Source organism: Pleurodeles waltl, chromosome 9 (genome assembly GCF_031143425.1).
Source record: "Pleurodeles waltl isolate 20211129_DDA chromosome 9, aPleWal1.hap1.20221129, whole genome shotgun sequence".
NCBI lineage: Eukaryota > Metazoa > Chordata > Amphibia > Caudata > Salamandridae > Pleurodeles > Pleurodeles waltl.
In genome coordinates this window covers 1170718214-1170746204 of record NC_090448.1, presented here as the reverse complement: position 1 = coordinate 1170746204, position 27991 = coordinate 1170718214, and the positions used below count along the sequence as shown (strand labels likewise).

Genomic DNA, 27991 nt, shown 5'->3' with positions numbered 1-27991 from the left:
TTTTACCTAGGTTTCTAACTTCTGATGTTGTTAGAGAGGCTACAGGTTCCTTAGCTCATATGGCAGGAGGCTTTTACTTTTACGCAGATCATAATCTCGTCTTTGCGATATTGAGCTTTAGATGGTTATTCATAACCCACGTGTTTATGGCACAAAGGCAGTCAAGGAGTTGTGAATTGTAGAGGTCTTTGGGCCTATCCAACTTTAAATGATCTGGGTGTCATCTGCTTGTTTGTAATGCGTGAGATTGATTCAATCAGATTTTTTAAGTGGGTTAAGTAGATGATGAATAATAGAGACGTTATGATGGACCCCCAAGGGAACACCACAGTGTTGTGTGTGAGGAGGTGATTTGAAAGGTGGTAGGTAGACTTCACCTTGGATGTCTGGGCCATAGGAAGCAATTCATTTTAGCACATTTTCACATATTCCGAGAGTGTGGATTCTTAGTAGTAGCATGCGTGGTGGACAGTGTCAAATGCAGCTGATATATCCAGAAGCTACAAGGCAGCTAATCCAATCTTATCCGCTGTGTATTTTCAATCATCTCAGAAGGATTTGATCATTGACTCTGTGCCTCTGCATGCTCTTAAGCTAAACTGTTGCTTTGACATTACTCCAGAAAGTTCAGTAGAGACTTGAGTAAGCATTGCTCTCTCAAACCTTTTTTTGAGGAATGTTCCATTTGATAAGGGCCAGTAATTTCCTGGGTTGGATGGGTTAAGGTTTTTCTTTTTGAGGAGTGGTCGAATGTAGAAGATTTTCAGCTCAAATGGGTATGAACCTAATTCCAGGGACTTATTGAGTAGGCATCAGGATACCTCCCCTGAAAAGGTCGAGTGAAGGATATTTAAAGATTTGTGGTGGTGTTCGGTCTGAAGGAGATACAGAATTTCTGGCTGCAGTGATAATACTGCAGGAATCTTATTGTGGAAATGTATTAAAACTATGTAACAATGGATGATTTTTGTCTCTTTCTATAGTGGTTAAGACATGTGTGGATGTGGTACTGTCCACATTCTCCGTAAAGTAATTTTCAATATTTTTCATTTTAGAGATCAATTCATTGGCAATTTTGTCACGGAGGTCGTGTGTTTGTGGTGTTTCTGTATTTTGGCACTGTGGATTGCGGAATTCCGCTAGGATTTTATGGAGTTCTTTAGAAGGGCAGTCTGCTCCAGTTGTGCACCTTGAGTTGTGGTGTCTTTTTGTGATTCTGATGGCTCTTTTGTAAGCTCTGTTATAATGGCGTAGCGTGATTTTGTCTGTTTCATTTCCTAATTTTGTCCATTTTTGTTGCAGTATGTTGATTTGTGCTTTCATTCTTTTGATTTTGTCACTAACCCATGTGGTGTTTTTTTTTGTGATCAACCCTTGATGTGGTTTTTGTTGGAATGTGTTTGTCCATTGCAGTGGAGATCCAGACGTAGAAGCGTGGATATCTTTCGGCTGTATGTTTATTGGGGTTCTTTCATGGTGCTTGTTGAGTTTCTGGATGTCCAATTTTGTCTGTTGTTTGCACGATCTTTTTTGTTGATGGTTTTTGGTGTTTTGGAAGTGTTGTCATTGGTAGACTATTGTCGCTTAGAGCCTTTTGGTGCTATTTTTACTTAAAGATTTAAAACTTAGGTCCATATTTAAGAAAACGTGGTGCACCAGAGCTGATGTGACACTTTTTCTGCACCCCCCTACGACACCTAACAACACCATGGTTGTGCCGTATTTATTAATACAGTGCACCGTGGCGGTCGTTAGCACAATAGCGTCAACATTTTTGACACTATTGTGGCGCTTTGCTACACTAGCATAAAAAATATTGACAGTAGCTTAGCAAAGTGCAAGGAGGCCCATAGGTTTCTATTGGAGCGCCATCTATCTCCTGCTCTGAGTAGGCATTAAAAATGACACCAAAATGGTGCAGAGAAATCTGTTAAATTTCACTGCACCATTTTTGCGGGCCTCCTAACGGCGGAACGCCCCTACTTACAAACATAATGCGTGGCGCAGACATAATGCGGCAAAAGGGCTTACAAAGTGGCGCAATGTATGCATTGTGCCACTTTGTAAATATGGTGTGGGGAAAGAGCCACTTTAGCACACCTTAGCGTAAAAACAATGATGCTATGGAGGTGCTAGAGCGCCTCTAAGGGCCCTTAAATATTCCACTCAATGTTGCTGAATCCCCTTATTGAATCTTTGATGTTTTGGTGACATTGTATTTATTAAAATCTACTCTGTTTTTCTGATTCAGTTTGGAATTTTTATTCTTTGGTGTGTTGACTTTATTACTGTTTTGACATAAATATTGTACACATTGGCCAAAGTTAAGCCTGTCTGGTTTGTGCCATAGCTACCAAAGGGTTGAGTTCAGGTAAATTTTGTGACTTTGGGGTTTATCCTGACACGTTAGTGTTATTAATGCCTTGAGATGGGCGACCACCCACCCCAAATAACAGTGTACTCTGTTACATTCTTTATGAAAAGATGTACATGAAAATAATTGCTACGCCTGCCTTTCCCCTAGGCATGCTGGCACTGGAGCTAGAATACTAAATGAAACTTCTGCCAGAACAAGCAGGAAGCGAGTTCTTGGTACTTACTGATTGAGGGCGATATTAGATACCTTCTAAAATCTTTGCAGTCCATATTTTCATGGTCAACATTTGCATAAAAGGCATTTTTGTTTTTAAAAATGATGCCCTAGAACAGTAGATTCCAATGCATATGCGTGGTCCTTAGGAGATTTTCAGCATATTGACCTACAACATAACTGGATAAAGTTATTATAAATGAAAATAATTCACAAGTTCAGTGGTTGTACTTAAAATTTGGCATGGATCTTGTCTTCCTGGATTTACATTGAATGCCCCTCCTTGTACCACCACCAGCACCAATTTTCAAAAATTGGTCTTTTCTCGTGGATGGTTTGCACATGAGATTTCATAATGCGGGACTCCAGAGGGGCCTGTTAATGCCTGCCTGGAGCTTTCAGGATCACAAACACCTCTCTCTGGGAGTCTGACATTGCATCTCTGCACATCACTAGGTGTTCAGCAGGCCTCTTGCTCTTTCTCAGTGGATGATCCTGGCGCTGCATAATGGTCCCTTCAGCTGCGATACATAATACCTTGCCACAGGCGCAAAACAGTTCTCGGTGTCACTGATGAGTGTGACACACGGGAGCGCCCCCTAAGCCGCACCACCCATCATCACTCGCTGGCATGGTACAGCGATGTGCAAGAAAGCGCAAGACTTACTTCGACACTTTCGGACATCCACAACACCACTCAATGCCGCAGCAGGAGCCGTGCATGGTGGGCGGTCGCACCTGTGTAATGACCTTAGGTTATGTTAGTTGCTTGTGTAAAGGGCTTCATGCAGTTCTGGGGGACAAGAAAGAAGGGGTCATTGGCAAGGGGATGAGGGAGGCTTGTGAACAGAATGATATTCCCTAAAATGCTCATACCACACCCACTGGCCAAGCTGTAGAGTACATGTAGTGCATTATGGGCGGCCAGCCTTCAGTGGCTTGTCAGCTGGACAGGAAAGTAAGTGGGAGCAAAGGCCAGGCAGGTGGAAAAGTGACTGAGGGAGCTAGGGAGAGAAGTTATGGAGCTAGAGAAGATAGAAGCTAAAAATAAGAGGGAGGTGGCAGTGAGGGGAGCCCATGCCTGGCAGAGTGTAAGGTCACAGGGTCTCCAGGTAGTGTACAGAAATGGAGAGAGAATGAGATACAGAGAGAAAAGGGTGTGTCTGTTTCTATCTCTGGATTGGTCCAACCAGGCATCTCTCCCTGATTAATACTTTTACTTGTAGGATCCACTAACGGAGGGAGGGCCTTGACCACACGTGGTACAAGAGGAAAGACGCATGAAAGGACACGGATGCAGATCTATCCAGGCTGCTTGGCAGTGAGGGAAAAGAGGGTGTGTGCCTTTCAAAGTGTGGCAGGACCCAAAGAGTGGATCAGCAATTGGGTGACCTCGTGAATAAGTGAACAACTGAATGAGTGAGTGCAACCAAGGACATAACACGAGTCCCTGCAGCCCCTGTGGCACAAGGGGAGTGAACCCCTTCCGGGCCCCCATTCAGTCCAAGGACAATGTACATCTATGAGACATGGAGACTCAGCGGGACCTCATGGTGATCTGAGAGAGTTGAGGTAAATTGAGAGGGGAGAGAGGTAAAGGGAAAGGTGGGTATTCAGTGGTGTGTGAGGTAGAGAGATGAGATACAACAGTGTAGAGGTAGAGAGAGGAAGTAGAGAAACATGAGGGAGAGCTGGAGAAAGAGGCGTGGAAGACAGCAGAAGGTAAGACTAGGTTACAGGGAGGAAGACTGTGTAAACAGAGAACTAGAGCTAGTCAAACATTGTGAACAAAGTGCTGAGAGCAAGACATACGTGAGGGACAGCAAGAGATGGGTAACAAGGTAAAGAGTGGTGAGATAGCGCTAGGGAGTGAGAGGCAGAGGGATGCAGAGAGGTGGTGGTGGCGAAAGAAACAGAGGGAGGGACAGAAAGCGAGAGAGACGAAGAGAGAGGCAGAGGCAGACAGAGGGTGAAAGAGACATTCTTCTCTCGCTCTCTTTGTAGCAGGGGGCACCTAGAAGGTGGGTGCCCTGAGCAATTGCCTATTTAGCGCTGCCTTGACTCTACAGCCCTTCACTGCAAAGGACTTGGGGCATATTTACAATCCCCTTGTGCCGCCAGTGCATCTCTTTTTTGTCGCTCTGGTGGCACAGAGGGCAGACCCATACCTATGAGGGCACCCAAAGCCGGCTTGTGTGACTTTTCATAGCCTCATAGACATGGTGTAAGGCAAGGCAGTGCAAGTCGCTGGGTTGCCTTACTCTGCATCAAGGGGGTGTTCCATAGACATTGAGGTGGTGTTCCCACACAACACCTACGGGTTTTGACGCATCCCTATATTTACAAGGATATGTGAACCTGGGGATGAATCAAAACTGTACGCCTCTCCAGGAGAGGTGTAATGAGGAGAAATATTTTCATTTCTCCTTGTTTTTAGGTCGAGTGTGCAAGTACTATGGCCTGTTGGAATCTATCTGTGGGCTTTAACCACGCCCACCGCCCACCGCACGCCAATTACTTTCACTCCTCCATGGGCTTTCCTTTGAAAATTCCTTTGTTATCATTGGTGAATGCTTTATGTTTGTCACTCCTTTGGGGTGGTTTTCTTACCTCCTTGCACACTGACCCTGTTACATGGATAATTGCACTTTTGCCAATACGTTTGACTGCAAGTGAACTTCTTTTTCCTTTTGTGTCTCTCCTTGGCTGTCATGGTGGCCATGGTGCTTTGAATCGGCTCACTTATGTCAACTGTTTTACTTTTCATTTTCAATTTATGTGGCAAGAAAAGTCCAGTTAGGAATTTACAACGCTAATAGCTCTAACTCGAGCAAGGACATTCTGCAGCACACATAGAAAGAGGAAAACGACTTCATGGATTGTTTTTGTGCAGAAAGGGTTCCCTACCTGCACAAAACAGTCATTCATGCAAACGCAGACACTCTTGCACCATGGTGCAAGGGTGCCTGTATTGGCACTAGGAAGCCAGTTGTGCACCAGTGCAGGGGGAAGGGACAGAAATGCACTGTATTTTATAAATACAGTGCATTTCTGCCCTTTCTCTGTGGCGCAGGGCAGCACAGCAATGTCACTTACTATGCTGCCGTGCACCACTTTGTTATAAATATGCCCCCTAGTATATAAGAGGCCACTGGGAACAGGGATTAACCCTGTGCTGTCATTGGGGTCAAAGGGTGTGTGATGTCACTTCTTCTGCCCGTGGTATTCTGGTGAATGAACATCCACAGGTGCCATTGTAGGGTGCCGTATGATGACAAGATTGTGTTTCGAGCTGAGGTGGAATTCCCTTTGCAAATGGAAATATATTTTAGACATCCTTTGGAAACATAGTAGATACTAATATGGTTAAATCAAATGCATCTATTGTGTAACGTTTTAAGTTGTATTCAGAATACGTTTGTTTATATTGTTAAAACTGGATTCTTTATGAATCCAGGATGGGGTAACCTTGCATATCTGGGGGGGTACTTGAGAAGGGATAAGACCCCGATTGCATCCTGTGCTGTGACCACAATAATCAATATTCTCTTTACTTTACTTTCCCCAGCTTCGGCCACAGTCGAGGACTTCCAGATCCGGCCCCACACGCTCTTCGTCCATTCCTACCGGGCTCCAGCCTTCTGTGACCACTGCGGAGAGATGCTCTGGGGTCTGGTGCGCCAGGGGCTGAAGTGTGAAGGTAGGTCTGGTTGGATTCATGATACTGAGAAAGTAACACCTGACATAACATCCGTCCAATGCAGGCAGGTCTTCTTGGGGGGTGGAAGACAATGCCTGGTACTGGTGATGCTGAAGAAAGTAACACAGAACACACTGACCCCCCCCCCTCTCCATCACAAAAGATTCATGATACTGAAGAAAGTAACACACCGTACACTGACTAGCCTCCATCACTGTATAGGCAGGGGTGCGGGAGTACAAAGGGACTACGCCTGGTACTCATGATACTGAAGAAAGTAACTCACACTACACTGCCCCCACTCCATCACAACACAGGCAGGTCTGTGGGGGCACAAGAGGACAATGCCTGGCACTCATGATATTAACAAATGTAATACGCAATACACCAGCACTCTGTTGCCTGGGGGGGCAGGTGCGGGGCTTGGTTTGGCAATGCATAATATTCATGATACTGAAGAAAGTAGCACCCAGTACACTTACTTCCCCTGTCACAACACAAGCAGGCCTGCTAGGGTATATGGGTCAATGCCTGGTACTCATGATAGTGCGCACGATTCATGGTACTGAGACAAATAATGGATGATACGCATCCTTCCTCACATGAAAGACAGGCTCAGGTGGTTTATTGTGGCAATGCACAGTACTCACACCCATCACAATACAAGAGAGCGAGGAGGAAGGCCTGGTCCACGGGCGAGCAGGCGGCAAAGCCAGTGAATGGGTTAAATATGGCGAGCACAAACACACATGTATAATTTATGATATACGTTGGGAATTCGTTGTCGGGGATTAGGTCGATGGGGGGAGTCGCGGAGGAAGTTTGTAGGGTTTGCTACATGGTTTAGGAGTTTGCGGCTAGATAGTCTCTACTAGATAAGGCGTTACCAAAGGTAAGTAACTTGTTCGTCAGTATGTCTTCAGGGCCAATAGAATGTACGGCTCAGTCGAAGGAGTTAAGGTGTCCAGCTTGCTCCCAATAAAAGTGGCCATTTGCACACTAATGTCACTGGAGTGGCGGAATAAATTCCTCCTGGCCAGGACAGCATGTGTGTAAAGGATCCAGGTGGAGTGGTTCGCTGGAAGGACGCACTTGTAGGAGAAAGTCAGAAGGTGGGCACTGTGCAAGAGACTGGCTACACCGAGCTGAATGATGTGCATGGGGCAGCGGTACACGCATGGCTATTGTGGCTGCATGGTGAAGAGGTGGAACCATCACCCAGAGTTGGTAAGCTTGGCCCTTGTAATACCTAGATCCCTGCACAGTGCAACTTGTACTGTTACCCTTAAGTCTTATTACAAGTTGCCCTGTAAAATGATGTGATCATTCAGAATGGGAAGTTACTGATACTGCAAGGTTCGGTTTTTCCCAAGGTTAGTACTGCCACTGCCTCATTTTGATTGTGCTACAAACTCCAATTTTTGGCTCGAATCAGGGTGAAATGTGATTTTTTACAAACTTGTGATGCATGGGCCACAAGGAAGGCTGTGGTTCGAGGACACAGAACCAGTGACTGGACACGTAAACAGTTCTGGCTACTGGAAGAAGTTACTATCATGTACACAGGATTGGAAACAGTGGGATGTTAAAATGAGTTATATGGCAATGAAAGAGAGGAGATGATGCTCTGCAATGAGAGGGCACCCGAGACACCCAATAAATGACGCGCTTTTGGGTGGAAGGCCCAGCTGGTGCGAGAGATGGAGTACGAAGAGTGTAAACGCATCAGTTAGCCCAGACTGGCTGTAGACTTAATATCTGATCATTGAAGGCTGCCATAGCTACCCTTGACCGACATAAAAAAAATGTTTATTACGGGAAGTTATGTTGGTCTGCAGGGATCAGTTACTCATCACTGACATAAAATCCTTCAACACTCCCTGTCTGTTGAAAGACTGTAATAGTTCCTATCCAGACATTAAAAACACTGAAATTCATGATGTCGCGTCAGCTCTGCAACCGAAACCCCCTAATCCATCATCATCTCACAATGACACCTCAAGTATCATCACAGATGACATCACCAAAGCAGCTGCCTGTTTGCATGACATGGAGATGAAAGTTTTTTGCCTGCAGCCCACGCCTGTCTCACAGGGTAAGCCGCAGTCCCATAAGGCACACAGCCGATACAGTGAAGCTGTGAATGGCTCATCAAATCACTTATGAATAATTGGATCCTTGGGCCAGAAGATAATTACAGACAGAAATATATCACTTGACGCAAGTTTCGATGATTCGTGAGAATTTATGAAAGGTTGCAAAAGATGTAGAAAATGCCCAGAAAAAAATGCAGTCAGTTCCTGAGTATTTTTTGCATTTTTGCTACTTTACATAGTCATGAAAACAAATAGAAGTTAGAGGATACAAATAAATTACACAATAATAGCTTCATGTTGCAACAAATCCATGTTAAACCTATGGGCCATGGCGCGCAAAGAAGCTTTGGAGTAACCCAGGCAGCAATGATGATCAGCAGCGGCTTGAGCGTGGTATTGGACAATGCGCTGATGTAGTGCTTGATATGCAGATTACGGGCCCCATTTTTTCTGTCAATGGACATTTTGCCACCTGCACTGTAGCGCATAATTAAATAGCACAGCGCTGTAGGTAGCAAAATGCCTCTCAATAGGTTGGGAAAGAGAGCAGTGCTACGAGTGGACACCCCTATTAAAAAAATTAAAGAAAGCGGCAATCACCACGGGGCAAACACTGGCGTCAATAGAGAGTGGGTGTTTCCAATGTGGTGAAATATCTGCAACTCATAGAGCTCGTGAAACACTTCTTATCCTTGTGACAGTGGCGATTGCCACAAATATCAAGGAGAGGGGTGTTTTCTGTGCATGCACTGGGACACCAAAACAGGCTCCTCAGCACTCCTGGTGCAGCTTTCATGCTAAACCTAGCATGAAAGCTGCATCAGGATTGGTCTGAGTGGCTCGGACTGCTGCTCAGACACAACCCTGGGGCCTGTGCAGTTTCTCCAGCCTGGCTGTGTACACAGCTGGGCTGGAGAAAACTAAGGGGGTCATTCCTACCCTGGCGGTCATGGACCGCCAGGGCAGGGGACGGAGGAAGCACAGCCAACAGGCTGGCGGTGCTTCAGGGGCAATTCTGACCGCGGCGGTAAAGCTGCGGTCAGAAAAGGGAAACCGGCGGTTTCCTGCCGGTTTTCCCCTGCCCCAGGGAATCCTCCACGGCGGCGCTGCAAGCAGCACCGCCATGGGGATTCCGACCCCCTTCCCGCCATCCTGTTTCTGGCGGTTTTCACCGCCAGAAACAGGATGGCGGGAACGGGTGTCGTGGGGCCCCCTAACAGGGCTCCATTAAGATTTTCAGTGTCTGCAAAGCAGACACTGAAAATCGCGACGGGTGCAACTGCACCCGTCGCACACCCGCAACTCGGCCGGCTCCATTCGGAGCCGGCTTCATCGTTGCTGGGGCTTTCTCGCTGGGCGGGCGGGCGGCCTTTTGTGGGTCGCCCGCCAGCCCAGCAGGAAAGTCAAAATGACCGCCGCGGTCTTTTGACCGCGGTACGGTCTTTTGGCGGTCACCGCCTGGCGGGCGGCGCCCGCCGCCCACCGGGGTAGGAATGACCCCCTAAGTGCGCATGTGTGTTTGGCCATCCTAAGATGCCCGGCCAAACACACATGCGCACTTCGTGCACTCCATTCCTCATCCCACCTCCCGAGGCCCAGCACTGCTCCTCCCTTCATATGCTGGCTCAGCCAGCAGCAGAAAAATAAAACAATATTGAAGTATTGTTTTATTTTTCTGCTGCTGGCTCTTACCAGGGTGTTGACGCTCCTCTGCCAATGCGGAGGAGCCGCCTCTGCCTTCTGAACTAAGGTGGTCTCTGTTAAGCTCTGATATCTCCTTAAATTCTGGTGCAAATATAATAATTCCATTCAGACTTATGTAGCCAAGGGTTTTGTTACAAGGTGCTTGCAGAAAGGTGGTGGAGTCACCTGGCATGAGAAACCCAATCCAAGGGTACAACAGAGAGGGTGGCTGTCCCATCTAACTACCTCTTAACCTACCAGGGTTGCCTCTCCAGGGGACACTCCCTAATTTCCAAGTAGCCCTCTGTCTCCTTTCCTCCACACCTTAAAGTCTGACCCCACTTCAATGATCCCTGGAGTTTCCTGTAGAAAGCCTGCACTTCAACTCTCCTGTCTGGGTTTTCCCCCATGGGTATCATTTGAATGCTACAATTACAAAATGGATTCCAGTGTGGGTTTGGCCACGTGTCACGCCTTTCACGCATACCTTTTCTACATGAAGATGGGTATACACAGGCTACATTCATCTCCCACATGGATGTGAAGAAGAACACGTTCTAGGGCACTGATAAGTTTTGATAAATACCTACTCCCGATAAGAAATCTATGTGTAGCAAAAATCTTTTGACGGACTCCTCCTGCTATTCCGCCCACCCCTTTAGTAAGGTTTCCAGAGAGCTCGGGTTAAGCCTCTCCAAGTGTTGCTGATGCTGGGGTACCTTTGGCAGTGCTGCATTTTGTTAAGGTGATTTGCAAGGTGGTCACTTGTCACACCAGGTCTTTGAAGGTGGATGATGTTGCTGTTGTAGTCATAGATGTGTGTGTCCAGGAGAGTCTGCTGTGTCAGTGATTAGTTCTGTGAGTCCTACAGAGCGAAGTCCTTGAAGGGGTTTTTACTTGTCGATGAACAATCCAGTTTCTCCCATGTGTTAAAGTCACCAGAATGATGAGACTGGCTGTGCTAGACTAGGAGAGAATGAGAAGTGCAAGGTGTCTAGGGATCCCTTATGCATCATAGTTCCTCCAGCCCTTTTATTTGAATTGCTCAGTCTCTCATTGTTTTAAATCGTGCTGGTGTGTTTCATGCAGGATTGTGGTTACACACTTGGCTAGCCAACGTTCAGTAAAGACTAACCAGTCTGGACGTATCCCCACATCCTGCTGTTGAATTTGTTTTTTAAACAGTGATCTTGTTTAACAGGAGTTCATTTTTTGGATTTTGGCTTTTAAAGAAGGGTTGGTCATGGTCGATTGAAAGGTGCTTGCGGGCCTGGATGGATTGATCTTACAGGCCTCTTCTTCCTTTCACTGGGTCTCCTAAATTCTTCATCACTGTAGCGGTTCTCAAGTTGGGCTGAATTTAGGCGAGCATTTGACTGTCTCATCACTGTTGTGGGATTGTCTGTAAACTCTACAGTGTCTAGCAGGATGCCAGCTGGCACACTTGTGTTATAGTCAAGGATGGTGCTTGGCAGATCTTCGTAGGGATATCACCTGGCATGGTGGCAAATTCAGGGCAGGACTGTAAACATTCAGGGCAAAGGGGAAAAATTCAGGACAAAAGGTCTATTTTATGGCACATCATAGGACAGGTTACAGGCCAAATACTATTAGTATATTGCGCTGTTTAGTCACTGTGCTCTGTCTGTGATTGCCTCTAGGTAAGCTACATTTTGGTGGCACATAATGTCCTTTTTCAATAGTAAAATGATGCACCTGAGAATGGTGTCAAGGGCATCACCCTGACCCAAATATGCCCAATCTTTCTTGGAGAGAAAGCAAAAGCAAAACTTTGATTATATTTATAAATGTTTGAAAACCAATGGCAAACAGTTTGAGAAACAGTAAGATAGGTGACTTTTTCAACGTCTGCTAGTTTAGACAAGTTGAACAAAAATATCTGTCTCACCCGCCCTCCACTTGTTGTCAAACTTGAATAACATTAATGCAGCAGAGGCGATGGTGTGGGTGTCTGTCTCACACCTCATGTCAGGATGTGAGCTACCTACAGCTTGTCTGTAGTTGAAAGCACCAGGAAGGCCTGACTGCTGCATTAGGGTGTGCATCCGGGACTCTACATTTATCTCAGAACTGGGAGCCCGACCACCAGACAGAACTAAAGAACAGGATGAAGTTGACATTGATGGAAGATCTGCAGTAACTCATTCAAAGGGCTGAACAAATAAGGAAGAGAAGAATAAGGTGGGACAAGTCCTAAAAATCAGACATATGGATCCACCATGAGTATTGAAAGAATTATGTATCTGGAGAATAGTCTGAGCAGAAAGGCCAGAAACAGAAGAGGCACTGTCAGGTGGTTGAACAAGAAGCATCCCCACCCAAGCGATCTTTGCAAGTGTAATGGTCTCTTGATTGTGCCTGAGGAGGGCGGCAGGGACTGGCCCCCTTGGAAGGTTGGGCAGTAGGAAATTGCCCAGTCCTTCCATGTCCGAAAATGGTTTTGCAGTCGTGCCAGGTCCAAACCAGTTTGGCTCATCCCTAAGTACCAAACAACATACAGAATCCTCAAAATATTTAGGATTTAAAGGACACAACAACAAAATGCAAGAACATGATGAAGAATTTAAAATGTAGAAAGTATTTCTTTAACCTATGAAAGTATTTAAATTCAGTACATTAGATCACAACATTGCATTGACATTTATTTGAAGTGAAAGTTTGTAAACATGAGCTATAAAACATGTATTAACTCTCTCCTGATAACGCCACGAGTGAACAAAATCAACCACTTTACTGGTGTCCCATATATCATGGCCACTATTATTGGTATGGATAGGGAAAGTTACATGCTATAAAAGCAGGTACAACTGAGGTTTTTCTGCAGGAGACCTCATGAATGAATTACATAAAAGTGCTTTCAGATGTCACCATCAAGTAAATTATACACATGAAGTAAATTGATTTGACTTAGATCACACAATTTAGTCATGTGTGGAAGCTGTTATTTGAACCCAGATTCCCTGGTCATACGTAGAGCAATTAATCCACTGACTAGATTATGTTTTTCCCCAATCGCCTTGAACACCAGAGGATAGTTTTCTGTACAGTTCTGTCAGATTACTAGTACAGTATGTTATATAAATATATATCACTGGGTATTTTGACACAATCTCTCTAAAAAAAAAAAGATACATAGTGGAGGTAAGGGAAGGTAGGACACCATGTGCTTTCTCAGACTTTAGCTATTGAATGCAGCGGTCGAAGTGCATTAAAAGTAAAGTATAGATGCTGTGATACTGAGTACAATTGGGTCGGGGCAGTGAATGCAGAGGTGGAGTAAAAGGCAAGTCTAAAAAGAACAAAATATTTTGTAACTATTTTCTTCATCTTTCGCAATAAGAAAACTGCGTGTAAAATAACAAACACCTTAAAGGAAAAATAAATGCAAGTTAAACCAATCAGTGTGAAATGCAGTACTTTATGTTACAAAACCGCCATTGGTTGATGCGATCACTGCAGATGCCTGTGTATGCAACCAAAGGCCCATAGTGTTGAATCCTGTTTGGTGCAGCAAGGAATAGTTATTAGCGCTAAGCGGTCCCTGCCTATCACAGAAAGCGCTGTGGATGTGTAAGTCATTATTTTAAACTTGTAGTCTGTGCAAATCTACGGACGGGTGGTCACCCTAGATCTGAGCCTTGTCAGTTCAGTGCCGCGACAGATAGGCAGCTGCTATGAGGGGCGCGTTTCTGTGATGTCTTGATGTTTTTCATGACGGACAGCATGTCGGCTGACATGTTTGCAATGGTGTCGTGGTAGGGTGGTGGCAGACCAGATTGTTTTTTAAAACCAGGGTGGATAGTTGGACAGTCTGCTGGAGTGCAAATGTGCTTTTGGAGTTGTCTTGGTGATTGGCTGTGCCAGGACAGGAAGTCCATGGGCACGCGTCCACTGCTCTGACTCGGCTATGACCGTTGGTCACCTGCCCGGAACACTGTACTCTGGAGGTAACCCTGCGGTAGCGCAATGAAACTTGAGTGAGCGCCCCCCTACAAACTACATGGAGGATCCCGCTCTGGACTCAGTCAGGAGCTCTCAGGCCAGGGTACTGTGCTGAGGGGGGTCCCTGGAGCCCGGCCCCCTCCCCCACACCGCAGGAGCAGCGGGGACCTATATTTACGCCACTGTAACCCTGGCTACGCCAGGTGGGAATGTCAGCGGTCACACTTGGCATTGTGCTCTGCAGGTAGGGGCCTGAGGAAGATTCAGAAATATTAGGATTTTCTAGCGATGTAGTGAAAATTGACGGTTTGCAATAGCGTAGTGGTGTTTGGAGCGTGAGAAGAGAAAAGATGGGACCTGGGAAATGAAAACCAAACATAAATATTATGTGCAGTCAACTGTGCAAAGCTTTCAAACTCCCACACACCGACAAAACATGCTTTTAGAAAGCAATTTAAAAACAAAACAAAATCTTCTCTACAACCCCACCTACACAGCAGCATACTTTATTTTTTGTTCTTTTAAGAACAGACTGTCAAATGGCAGGTTACAGTGTTGAACTCACTGCTGTCAACAAGCAGCCTTGTTTGCAAAAAAAAGAGTTTTCAAGCTTTCTAAACCAAATTAAACAGCTTCATACAAAATATACATGTAGTAACAGGTAAAGTGTGCAGTATGAATTATTATTAATCATTAAATGTCATCTCTGGGTTCTCATTACATATGGTGAGGGCCATTGGCTGAAAATTCTTGCGATAATTCTTATTAGTTCCATTATTAGTTCATTTATTTTAGAGTTTTTTTTATGATTCAGACCACGGAATAAGTGAGCTTAATTGACGGAGGAACCAGGTTCAGACTGGGACAGAAAATATGTCGAGGCACCAAAATAACAAGCATTGGCAATGCCAGTAGGTCCCTCTTAAAAGGAATGTTGTATGGCAATGTAAAGCATTAGAAGTAAACAGAGAGGGGAAAAAAGAAGTGTTTATGTGGAAGCAAAGAGCTGTAGAATAATATTGGATAATGTCAAAAGGTCAGATGACAGTTAAATTGTCGATGATCTGAAATGCAAAACAATGCACAAAAAATACAGATACAAGCATTCATCAAACACATACATAAATAATAATTTATTTAAGTTGCAAAAAAAATATAAATACATTTAAAAAAAAAATAATTTTAATAGGAAGGTTGGAGCTTTTTCTAAATTCGATTGAAGCCACACATCCTCCATACTATATTCTGTTTGATGCACCCGCACTGCTCCTACAAATCAATCTGAGGATACTAATTTAATTTTTAGCCTCCAATTTCTAATTCCTTGACATTTACAGCACATTTAAAAAATGTAAATTGTACATTTAGCCACTTTACTTGTCTACACTTTATTAATCTGTTAATATTATTTAATTTTCTAAGCAGTCGCGGACCCCCTGAGGAGGCTTCGCTGACCCCCGGGGGTCCTCGGACCACAGGTGGGGAACCACTGAATTAGATAGCTAAAAACATGGTCCGGGTACATAAGTTGAGACAGTTTTGATCTTGTAAAGTCACATTATATAAGTGTTTTGCAAGGTATGGAAGACCATGAATTTGAGCTTGCTGCAGGCAATGTGTGTGGTAATATCAGTGAAATAAACAGTAAAAACTGGCCCAGCAGACCATAAAACAGGCCCACAAACATAAAAAACAGCTCACACACAGACCCATCGGGCACTCCCTGATTGCCGTATAGGCCAGTCTGACCTTAGGAGTGATAAACAGAAGAGCTGTACAACATTGGGCTGGATGCAAAGATCAAGCCAATTCCAGGCTTCTCAAATATACTGGGACCAAATGCTTCAGTTCTACTTTCTTGTGAATTTGTGTGGCAAGCGGACGAGCTGGATTTCTTCTATACATACATCTTTCTCCTGGTTACCCTGCTGGATCCACTCTTAGTGGCTGAGGAGGGAGGGCGCAGAGGCCAGACGAAGCCGTGGCTCCAGGGTAGGTCACAGGTAAATTAAAGGTGGTAAATTCATGTTGCCCCAAAAATCCAAATGACCTTTCCTTCCACGTGATTAGTGCGGATAGGCTCATAAGTGGGAAGGATGACGAACAGCTAGTGCCTGTGGGGAGGTGGAATAACCTACGGCACACATGTTCTGGTGTGTTAAAGGCCACTTTATTTGGTAACAAGTTGGGCTCACATCCTTTGACTGAAATGCACAAAATATTATGCCCTAAGCAACACACTAACAATTACTAGTATCCCTTCCCCACCTTATATCACACCTACATCTCCCACCTCCCCATCTTAACAACACTACATTTTTAACCATAGTAACGTCCTATGGTTCTCCATGTGCTTTCCCTCCTGTGCCTTGCTGTTTCACTTTGCTTGTATAGCCTGTCCATCTCAGGGCCAGGCCTGCCTTGTGCGTCTCTTTTTCTCCTCTCTCTCCCCTGCGGCCCACGTTTTTAGGTTTCGCTTGCACAGCACTTGCGTTGTGCTTGTGAAATCTCTTGTATTAAAAAAAAGAAAATCTTAAGAAAGACTTAGAACCCTCCCATTACTCACCTCTACATACCATTGGCTAGCTCCCATGTGGCCCCCACATCACTTTACTTACCATTGGCAGTGGCGTAACAGGCCCCGCAGCTCCTGCGGTTCAGGGGGACCCGAGCTCTGGGGTATCCCCCCACCATTGTTCACGGGCATGGGGCCTCTGGCCTGAGAGGTCCCAACTTGGGTCCAAAACATGGGGGTGGGGAGGTCCCTCCATATATTTTGCAGTGGGGCCGCCTCAAGTTTCGTTACGCCACTGACCACTGGCTGGCTCCCACATGGCTGCCATGTCACTCTTGTTTTGTGCTGGTGAGCTCCTCGCCTCCGTCTTCGTGCTGTGGAGCCTAGAAGCAGTACTGCTTCCATATGTTCAGTGTCCTTCCACTTGCTGCATGCTTCTAGAGGTCCTTTTTTTTAAATTACAGAGAGCAGGCAGCAGGATTTTTTCCAAGCAGATGACTTTGTACAGGGTGGCTTTCACCTGCCCCCCATTTCTCCTCCCGAGAACACCGACAATAATGCGTTGCACACCCTCTCCTTCCTGTCTGTGGATTAAACAGTCTCAGACACGAGCATGCCGAGAGCCCCTACCACACCATAATTTAAAACCAAATTCAATACATACAATAAATATGGTTTAAAGTTTGCTTCAGATTACGTCATTTGGCAATTATCTGTACTGTTATCCGTACCTACTATGCATCACCCTCCAACCTCTCACACCTCCACCCTGCGTGGTGTGCAGTTTTCCATTATGTAGCAGCTGAGCACCGGAACAAAAGTAACATGCTTTATTAAAAAACACATACACATTTACATTCACTCCTTGCCATCCTGGAAGAGAGAGGAGATTAAGGCCCTCATTACAATATTGGCGGTAATGACCGCCTACCGCCACGGCAACGGCCACCAACATACCGCTGCAGTGGCTACCAGCCGGAAATGCGTATCGTATTATGACCGCCGGCGGGATACCACCAGGAATCTGGCGGAACACCGCCGATGGTCATGGCGGCGGACGGCGGTAAGGTGGCGCTGCTGACAGCAGCACCACCACGCCAGCAAAACACCGCCGAGCGTATCAAGAGCAATGATACTGCCTGGCAGTGTGTTGCTGGCGAACGCTGCCAGCAGCGCCACGGACCGTCTCCAGCCAGAGGACCCCCTGCAAGCAGGTAAGTTGGGTTCTCCGACCGGAGAGCGGGGTGGGGGGTGTTGTGTGTATGTGGGGGGGGGGTGTATGTTTTGGGATGCGTGAATGCGGGTTTGAGTTGCGTTGGATGCATGCGTGAATGAGTGATTGTGAGTGTTGTGTGTTGTGAATGCATGTGTCTGCAAAGGTATGTTGGTGTGTGTTGTGGTGTGTTGGTATGTATGTCTGCATGAGTGGGTGGAGGTGGGTATGCGTGTGTGCATGTGTGTATATGGGTGCGAGTGCGGGTGTGTATATGTGCAGGGGGGGCAGGAGAGGGGGGGGGTGGAGCAATGTAGGAGGCTGGCCTGGCTTGTAGTGGGTACCAAGGGGTACTTACACCTTGCACCAGGTCCAGTTATCCCTTATTAGTGTAGAGGGGTGTCTAGCAGCTTAGGTTGATAGAAAATGGTAGCTTAGCAGAGCAGCTTATGCTGAACTAGGAGACGAGTGAAGCTCCTACAGTACCACTAGTGTCACTATGCACAATATCATAAGAAAACACAATACACAGATATACTAAAAATAAAGGTGCTTTATTTTTATGACAATATGCCAAAGTATCTCAGTGAGTACCCTCAGTATGAGGATAACAAATATACACAAGATATACACAAGATATATGTACACAACACCAAAAAAATGCAGTAATAGCAATAGAAAACAGTGCAAGCAATGTATAGTCACAATAGATTGCAATGGGAGCGCATAGGTATAGGGGCAACACAAACCATATACTTCAAAAGTGGAATGCGAATAACGTATGGACCCCAAACCTATGTGAGCTTGTAGAGGGTCGCTGGGACTGTAAGAAAACATTGAGGGTTAGACAAATAGCCCACCCCAAGACCCTGAAAAGTGGGTGCAAAGTGCACCTAAGTTCCCCAGAGAGCACAGAAGTCGTGATAGGGGAATTCTGCAAGAAAGACCAACACCAGCAATGCAACAACGATGGATTTCCAGACGAGAGTACCTGTGGAACAAGGGGACCAAGTCCAAGAGTCATGATCAAGTCGGGAGTGGGCAGATGCCCAGGAAATGCCAGCTGTGGGTGCAAAGAAGCTGCCACCGGATGGTAGAAGCTGTGGATTCTGCAAGAACGACAAGGGCTAGAAACTTCCCCTTTGGAGGATGGATGTCCCACGTCGTGAACAGTTGTGCAGAGGTGTTTTCGTGCGGAAAGACCGCCAACAAGCCTTGCTAGCTGCAAGGGTCGCGGTTAGGGTTTTTGGATGCTGCTGTGGCCCAGGAGGGACCAGGATGTCGCCAATTGCGTGAGGAGACAGAGGGGGCGTTCAGCTAGACAAAGAGCCCACTCAGAAGCAAGCAGCACCCACAGAAGTGCCGGAAAAGGCACTACGAAGTGGAGTGAACTGGAGCTCACCCGAAGTCACAAAGGAAGGTCCCACGACGCCGGAGGACAACTCAGGAGGTCGTGCACTGCAGGTTAGAGTGCCGGGGACCCAGGCTTGGCTGTGCACAAAGGAAATCCTGGAGGAGTGCACAGGAGCCGGAGCAGCTGCAAAACACGCGGTTCCCAGCAATGCAGTCTAGCGTGGGGAGGCAAGGACTTACCTCCCCCAAACTTGGACTGAAGAGTCACTGGACTGTGGGAGTCACTTGGACAGAGTTACTGAGTTCAAGGGACCTCGCTCGTCGTGCTGAGAGGAGACCCAGAGGACCGGTGAAGCAGTTCTTTGGTGCCTGCGGTTGCAGGGGGAAGATTCCGTCGACCCACAGGAGATTTCTTCGGAGCTTCTAGTGCAGAGAGGAGGCAGACTACCCCCACAGCATGCACCACCAGGAAAACAGTCGAGAAGGCGGCAGGATCAGCGTTACAAGGTCGCAGTAGTCGTCTTTGCTACTTTGTTGCAGTTTTGCAGGCTTCCAGCACGGTCAGCAGTCGATTCCTTGGCAGAAGGTGATGAGCTCTTGCATTCGTTATCTGAAGAATTCCCCAAAGTAGAGACCCTAAATAGCCAGAAAAAGAGGTTTGGCTACCTAGGAGAGAGGATAGGCTAGCAACACCTGAAGGAGCCTATCAGAAGGAGTCTCTGACGTCACCTGCTGGCCCTGGCCACTCAGAGCAGTCCAGTGTGCCAGCAGCACCTCTGTTTCCAAGATGGCAGAGGTCTGGAGCACACTGGAGGAGCTCTGGGCACCTCCCAGGGGAGGTGCAGGTCAGGGGAGTGGTCACTCCCCTTTCCTTTGTCCAGTTTCACGCCAGAGCAGGGCTGGGGGATCCCTGAACCGGTGTAGACTGGCTTATGCAGAGATGGGCACCATCTGTGCCCATCAAAGCATTTCCAGAGGCTGGGAGAGGCTACTCCTCCCCAGCCTTGACACCTTTTTCCAAAGGGAGAGGGTGTAACACCCTCTCTCTGAGGAAGTCCTTTGTTCTGCCTTCCTGGGCCAAGCCTGGCTGGACCCCAGGAGGGCAGAAACCTGTCTGAGGGGTTGGCAGCAGCTGCAGTGAAACCCCGGGAAAGGCAGTTTGGCAGTACCTGGGTCTGTGCTAAAGACCCGGGGGATCATGGGATTGTCTCACCAATGCCAGGATGCCATTGGGGGGGCAATTCCATGATCTTAGACATGTTACATGGCCATGTTCGGAGTTACCATTGTGTAGCAATACATAGGTAGTGACCTATGTATAGTGCACGCGTGTAATGGTGTCCCCGCACTCACAAAGTCCGGGGAATTTGCCCTGAACAATGTGGGGGCACCTTGGCTAGTGCCAGGGTGCCCACACACTAAGTAACTTAGCACCCAACCTTTACCAGGTAAAGGTTAGACATATAGGTGACTTATAAGTTACTTAAGTGCAGTGGTAAATGGCTGTGAAATAACGTGGACGTTATTTCACTCAGGCTGCAGTGGCAGGCCTGTGTAGGAATTGTCGGAGCTCCCGATGGGTGGCAAAAGAAATGCTGCAGCCCATAGGGATCTCCTAGAACCCCAATACCCTGGGTACCTCAGTACCATATACTAGGGAATTATAAGGGTGTTCCAGTATGCCAATGTAAATTGGTAAAATTGGTCACTAGCCTGTTAGTGACAATTTGGAAAGAAATGAGAGAGCATAACCACTGACGTTCTGATTAGCAGAGCCTCAGTGAGACAGTTAGTCATAACACAGGTAACACATACAGGGCACACTTATGAGCACTGGGGCCTTGGCTGGCAGGGTCCCAGTGACACATACAACTAAAACAACATATATACAGTGAATTATGGGGGTAACATGCCAGGCAAGATGGTACTTTCCTACAAGCAGGACTCGGGGAGGGGGCGGGAAAGACCCCTATCAGTGCCAGGGAAGGGATTGCCTGGCACTGATAGTGTCCACCACCATGGTTTTCGTGGCGGTACAGAAACCACGGAAACCATGGCGGTAGGCCGGGTCGTAATCCCGAGCGTGGAAATGTGATGACCGCCAGGCTGGAGGCCGAAGTCTCCAGCCAAGCGGCCGTTACCACCCTGGCGGTCAGTGTGTTAAAGTGGCGGTTTTGGATGGCGGTATCCCCCATGGTCCAAATCCCGATTTTTTTTTTTACTGCCGGCCTGTTTGCGGTATTACCGCCGCTTTAACAGCGACCGCCAGGGTTGTAATGAGGGCCTAAGTGATTTGCCCAGAATTACAGGATGTTGAACCGAAGCAGAGACTTGAACCTGGTTCACGATCAGCAGCTCTGGCCGCTAAGCTACATCCTCTTCATAGAGGATAGCGTGCTTGTTTATAGCAAGCATTGGCAAAGCAAATATGTTTCTCCTATGTGAAATCTATTGGCTTTGTCAATGTTTTTTTAACATGTTGAACAGCAGTTGAGCTGCTGTGCAACACGAATGAATTAATGAAATTGAACGAATGAAGTTAGACTTATAACGCACACAGCTACTCAACAGTTTGTCCCAGCACAATAGCATAAGGTCAGAAATTAAATAGCCATTGTTGAAACATGATTAAAAAAACAGGTTTTCAGCCTTTTTTTAAAAGACTGATTGATTGGAAACAGTGCACAATTCTAACAGGAGCTTGTTCCATGCTGTGGCACCCAGAAAAGCCAAGGATCTACCTCCTTTTCTAGTCTTCCGCAATCTAGGGATCACTGCTGATAATTTATTGGCAGACCTCAGATTTCGTGCAGGAGCACAGAAGCTGAACATGGCTCTGAGGTACACAGCTCTGGATCGATATAAGTGCCCATGTGTCATCATCACCAGAGCCTTGAACAAAATTCTTTTTCTGACGGAAGTCAGTTCAGAGCTCACAAATGAGGGGATATATGCACTCTCACAGGCAATTTCAAGATGAGGCGGTCTGAACCACCTACAATCTCTCTAGGAGGTATTCCGGCAAGCCCAGGTAAAGTGCTTTGCCCTAATCTAATCTTGATGTAACGAGAGCCTGAATGACTGCTTATTTGCAGAGAAAGACAGTAAGTGTAAAAAAAATTCTGTGAACGCAGAACCCCGAAGCATGTACCCACCACAGATTTAATTTGTGCTTAAGTGACAGATGATCATCAAATTTCAGCCCCCAAGTTTCTCACAATACCGTCCTGAGGCATTTTCGGGTCAGAAGGCCTGCCAGCTGAGATGTCGCCAAAAAAGAAAATCTTTGTCTTCTCAGCATTGCACTTAAGCTGGTGTATTGCCACCCAGTGAAAAACTGCTGTTAGATAGGTTGTCATCAAGTTCCCAGAGAGCTCTTCGCCCTTGCCACATAAGAACAGTAGCTGGGTCTCATCAGCATAGGATGTCACTTTGGCACCTATGGATACCGCTAACTGAGCAGGAGGGGAGAGATACACACTGAATAATGTAGAGCTCAGAGGGGAACCCTGGGGCACTTCCACTGTCAACTCACGAGGCTCTGGTGGAAAGGGAGGAATCCAGACCTGTTGGCTACGTCGCTCTATGGATGAAGAGAGCCAGTTCAGGGCCTGGCCAACTATTCCAGCTGACCGCAAGTGCTCAAGGAGGCTGGAATGGGGGACCGTGTCAAAGGCTGCTGATAAGTCTAATATTATCAGCACCACATTTCCCCCTCCGTCTAATGTGCCTTTGATGTATTCGCTAACCTCCAAGAGAGAAGCCTTTGCACTATAATGGGGTCTCAACCCTGACTGGCTAGAGTGGAGCAAGTTATTAGATTCCAGATACTTGGAGAGTTGAAGGTTAACATGCTTCTCCAGTGTCTTGGAAAAAGCCAGGAGCAGAGATATTAGTCTGTAGTTCTACAGAGTTCCTGGACCTGCTTTAATAAAGGCACAATTTTAGCTTGCTTCCAAGAGCTCGGAACCCTAGCTGACTCTAAAGAAGAGTTCAATACCTTATTTAATAGGGGTCAATTACAGATGCACCTAATGCACACACATCACAGGTCAGATGGCGAGCCCAGCTTTAAAGTTCTTAAATTCCTCTGGAAGCTTTCCAGCTAGATAGACTCAAAGTTAGATAGTGACACCTTGATAGGTGGGATCTAGTGCTCTGTATCATGTCAAAAACCACAACACTCAGCCGAAAGATTGAGGAGAGACTAGCCTGAGTTGACTGAAAGTGGTATGCAAGGTGTTCACACCAAGTAGCTGAGGGTTGATGAGAGTTGATACCAGCTGTAGGTGCTAAAAACTTTTTTAAGTATGGAAAAGATTTGTTTCATTTTGTTGCCAGTTCCTGTGATTTGAGTTTTGAAGAACTCAAGTTTTGCAGTTTTAATGTCGGCATTATACTTTTTTAGTGCCAATTTATAATTTTCCTTATGTTTCAAGTTATAGTCTTTCCTCCATTGCCTTTCTAAAACTTGACAATGTTTCTTCTCAATTATAACGCTATTTGAGAACCAGGGACTAGAGGGCTTAGCTCTCTTCATTTGAGAGGTACCAGGTTCGAGTCTCAGCATTGGCTCAACATCCTGTGATTCTGTGCAAATCACTTAGGTGGTCATTTTGACATTGGCGTTAAAAACCACCTACTGCCGTGGTGACAGCTGCCAAAATACTGTCACCACGGCTACCATGCATCCACCATATTATGATCATTGCTGTACTCCCACCACAAGAAGGGCAGAAATCTGGCAGTGATCATGCTGGTGGAAGGTGGTAAGCTGGCATTGCTACCACCAATGCCGCCACACTAGAAGAACGCCGCCAACCGTATTTTTACAATCATACGGCCTGGTGGTGTTCTGCTGGTGGGGCGCTGCTGGTGGGTTCCCTGCTGGACGACCTCCTCGCCGGACAAGGTAAGTCAGACGTCCGACAGGGGAGGGGGTGGTATAACGGGGGTACTGTGTGTGTGTGTCTGAGTGTGTGTGTGTGTGTGAATGCGTCTGTGTGTGTATAGTTTGCCTGTTTGTATGTGTGAGTGAACGCGTGTAAGAATGGTGAAGTGAGTGCATGTTTGCATGTCAGTGTGATTGTGTAAGAATGTGTGTCAGTATGTCTGTAAGTATGCGTGTATGCAGTCTGTGTATGAATGCGTGTATGGCAGTGTTAGTGAATGGGTGTATGTGTGGTGCATGTCATTGTGTGCTTGTATAGGGTGGGGGATTTTTGTGGATCGGAGTGGGTGGGGGGGTGTTTGGATCGCGGTGGGGGATGTATTTGAATGTTGGGGTGGGGGTCAGTGTGTGTATAGAGGGTGGAAGGGGGCCTTGGATGGAGGGGGTGTCAGGTGTGTGTTGGGGGGTGGGCCACAAAAACCATGGTGGTAAGCAGGCTCATAATACCACTGGCAATACTGTGCCAGCCATCGGGCTGGAGTTTGATATCTCCGGCCGGGCGGCTGGTACTGCCATGGCGGTATGAGTGGAGAAGTGGCAGGTTGGCTGCAGCCAACCCGCCATTCTCATAATGTGGAGGTATGTACCGCCAGCCTGTTGGCTGTACTACCCCCACATTAACACTCACCGCCGGGGTCATAATTACCCCCTTAATCTCCCCTTGCGTACAATTCAGTGACTTGAGACCCTCACAGGTGATTTGCCACGCTTTACAAATCCTGGATTTATTTATCTTCAAACCATGCCCCCCATGTCATGCCCCGCATCCTCACAAAGCCTCATACCCTCCTGATTCAGCATTCCACTCCTCCCCCTCAAAATCTGATCCAAACCATGCTCCCTTTCCACTTCTGATCTGTCGTCTTGTCACACAAGTGCTCAGTCTGTCACTCTTCGCCATCCTAGCCCTTTGCTCCTACAACATCTTATTCTCTAAAGGCCCCAAAGAACAACGCTGCTCTAAGAAACGCACTCTCACAGAGAGATGATTGTGGATCTTGCCTGGTCCATTACTAACCTCAGAATATCCACCTTAATCGGCCTCCACACTGCTCTTTTCTCACTCTTTTCGCTGGTCCAAACTTCCAGGATCCTCCTTCGCAGTTCCCCCCGCATAGTTCACACCACTAGAAACATTTCCCATGGACCACAGTCCCAGTGATTTTGCCTCAATAGTCACTGGTGCTAATCCTGTCTCAGTCGGGTGCATCAAATTTAACAACGTCAGTCCCATTTTTTCACTCCCTGCGCATTTCTCTCCCTCGTTCTCCACCACCCCCCCCAAGTTAACAAAATCTGTCCAAGCCAGCTGGTTATGTTCTCCTTGTCAAATATGTAAAGGATTTCTCTGTCAACTCTAGAACTCTCAAAGTCTTATTGCCTAAATGTCTCACAGCATTGGTGTCCACTTCAAGTATGCCTTGTGGTCCAACTGACAGACTCTTGACCACCCTGAATGAGACAAAGGGTCAACCAGCCTGATATCCAGAATGGGCAAGTCCAGTGTCTTGAACATCATGCTCCAAGGCAAACACATCAAAACACTAGGGGCCAGATGTAGGAAAATGCCAATTTGCGACTTGCAAATTGCGAGTCCCTGCGACTCGCAATTTGCAACTCGCAAATTGGTATGCAGAACGGTGCCTCAGACACCGTCTGCGAGTCGCTATGGGGTCGCAAAGACCCACCTCATTAATATTAATGAGGTGGGTCGCAAATTGCGGCCCCATAGCGACTATAGGCACTCGCTAACATGGAGGCCTGCTGTAGTCAGCAGACCTCCATGTTCGTGACTGCTTTTCAATAAAGCATTTTTTTTTTTTTAAGTGTAGCCCGTTTTCCTTAAAGGAAAACGAGCTGCACTTAAAAAAAAAACGAAACCTTTAGTTTCGGTATTTCTTCAGGGCAGGTAGTGGTCCCTTGGACCACTACCTACCCTGAAAAAATAATTTGTGGTCTATTCAAAAGAGGAAGGGGTCTTGAAGTGGATGGTAACTGCGACACCATTTGCGACCACATATGCGGTCGCAAATGGTATTGCATACCACTCCGAATCGCAAATAGGAAGGGAACACCCCTTCCTATTTGCGATTCTGAAATGCATATTGCGAGTCGGTCCCCACTCGCAATATACATTTCTGCATGACAAAGAGGCATTTGCGCCTCGCAAATGGCGATTTTCGCAGTTTGCGACGCGCAAATCCTTTGCTACATCTGGCCCTAGGAATCTTAAGAGGCTCAACACATACCAGTCCTTTATCGTCTGTTTGGTAACCATGTCCAACACAGACTCATTAGCTGCCACACATGTAATGTTTTTCATCCTCTGTTCTTGTCCCCACAATCCCACTGCTATGCCCTCAGACAAAAATATAGGAAGGCAATCCCTGGCCACGTTTTTGCGCATCGTGTTCCTTCCCGTGTACTCCAAAACCTCCTGCCACTGGCACAAAGAAAAATCCAATGTCCAAGTCGTTGGGTCATCCTGGAACCACAACCTCACACTGTTGTAAAGCACCCAAAATCTAAGTGCAGTTTCACCCATCCCATCACTTTGATTTTATGTTTTTGCTTTCTCGCCACTTTCATCCCAAAAAGCCAATGGTCTACAAACGTTTCTACATGAGGTGACCGCCTTGCGGGCAATGGTCAGGTGTATTAAAACCTCCTGAAGTTTCCTCACCTTGCATCTCTTTTTGCTTTCTACCTCCTGTAGCAACTTCCTCAAAGTCACTATTTTGTCCTGTGGTAGTCGTGAAATCATGGCCACTGAGTCTAGTTAAAAATCCAGAAACAGCAGGTGCCCACTGGGGCTTTCTGTCTTTTTTTAAGTCAAAGGTATGCAAAAATCTCTGGGTACTGCTTCCAAGGTATTCATAAGTGTGCTACACTCCCCAGACTCTCCGGCCCTGCCTACCATAGAAAATCCATCAAGGAAGCACCTGCTCTGACCTCAACACCTGTCCCACCACCCACACTAGGAAAGTGCTCAGCAGTGCAAACACTGGGCAGGCTACTGAGCACTCAATTGACATTGGTTATCAACATAGTATTGACTCTAAAATTGAATTTCTAGGAGTCTGTGCCAGGTAGGTGATGGATGCCAACTGTACATCTCCCTTAGCCATCTCTGCTCACCTTCTGCAGTTGTGCACCTTCTCAATCGTGACATTAATACTGGAGTAGCTAATGAACAATTATTGTGGTCAGTAAAGTAATTTCCTGAAAGCTCTTCCAGTTATGGTGGATGGCGCATCAGATGAGATCGTCCTCTCCCTTCTTCAGGACCATCCCTCAGTAGGGAAATGATCAAGTCCGTCAAGGGGACAGCGTGTGCTAGAGGGACCTACCATCTAACAGCCCTCAATCTCTTTCCTCAGTTTGTCTTGAACAATGACTTTTTTGTCTTTGCATGATCTCAAGTTTTCTGACCATCTTCCAACTCGGGGTAACTTGTAGGGTGTTCTGAACCTCTGTGCAAACCCCTTCCAGAACAGCTCGGCATCCGGATACCTTTGCAGCCACTCCTTCATTGCTACTATGATGCCCTTCCCCGAACCACTCCTTCTTTTCCTCTGCCTTGGATACCACAGCTTGGCCCAAGACCCCCAAAGAATTGTAATCCAGAGTATTTGTCCTTGTACTTGGAAAATTCATGCTGGAATCTGCAGGGGTACCTATGGCAACCCCCTTGTTGAAATTCCAATACTACCCGGCAACTGACTTAGGTGCTCCCACCCCCTTACTTGCCAACCACTGGGTGGGACACCCTTGGAATGGCAGGCATGGCAAGAGTAAGCCACTCACTGTGTGGACTACCATAATGGATGTGTCAGGGTCTAAAACTGTTGGCACAGTTCATTGTTTAAGTTGCCTCATGATTTCTTTGCAGTCATGCTCCACCTTGACCTGCATTTCTCATTATAC

The 27991-nt window shown here is 46.6% G+C and overlaps 1 protein-coding gene across 2 annotated transcripts in view; it reads left to right on the top strand.

The window, feature by feature from the left end:
- The window catches only part of PRKD1 (protein kinase D1), a 720579-nt gene that overhangs the window by 414639 nt on the left and 277949 nt on the right, over nt 1-27991 (top strand). For both annotated transcript variants that reach the window (XM_069209053.1, XM_069209052.1), the window contains exon 3: nt 6159-6290. In XM_069209053.1, the coding sequence (XP_069065154.1) occupies nt 6159-6290 (132 nt within the window). The remainder of the gene's footprint in view (nt 1-6158; nt 6291-27991) is intronic.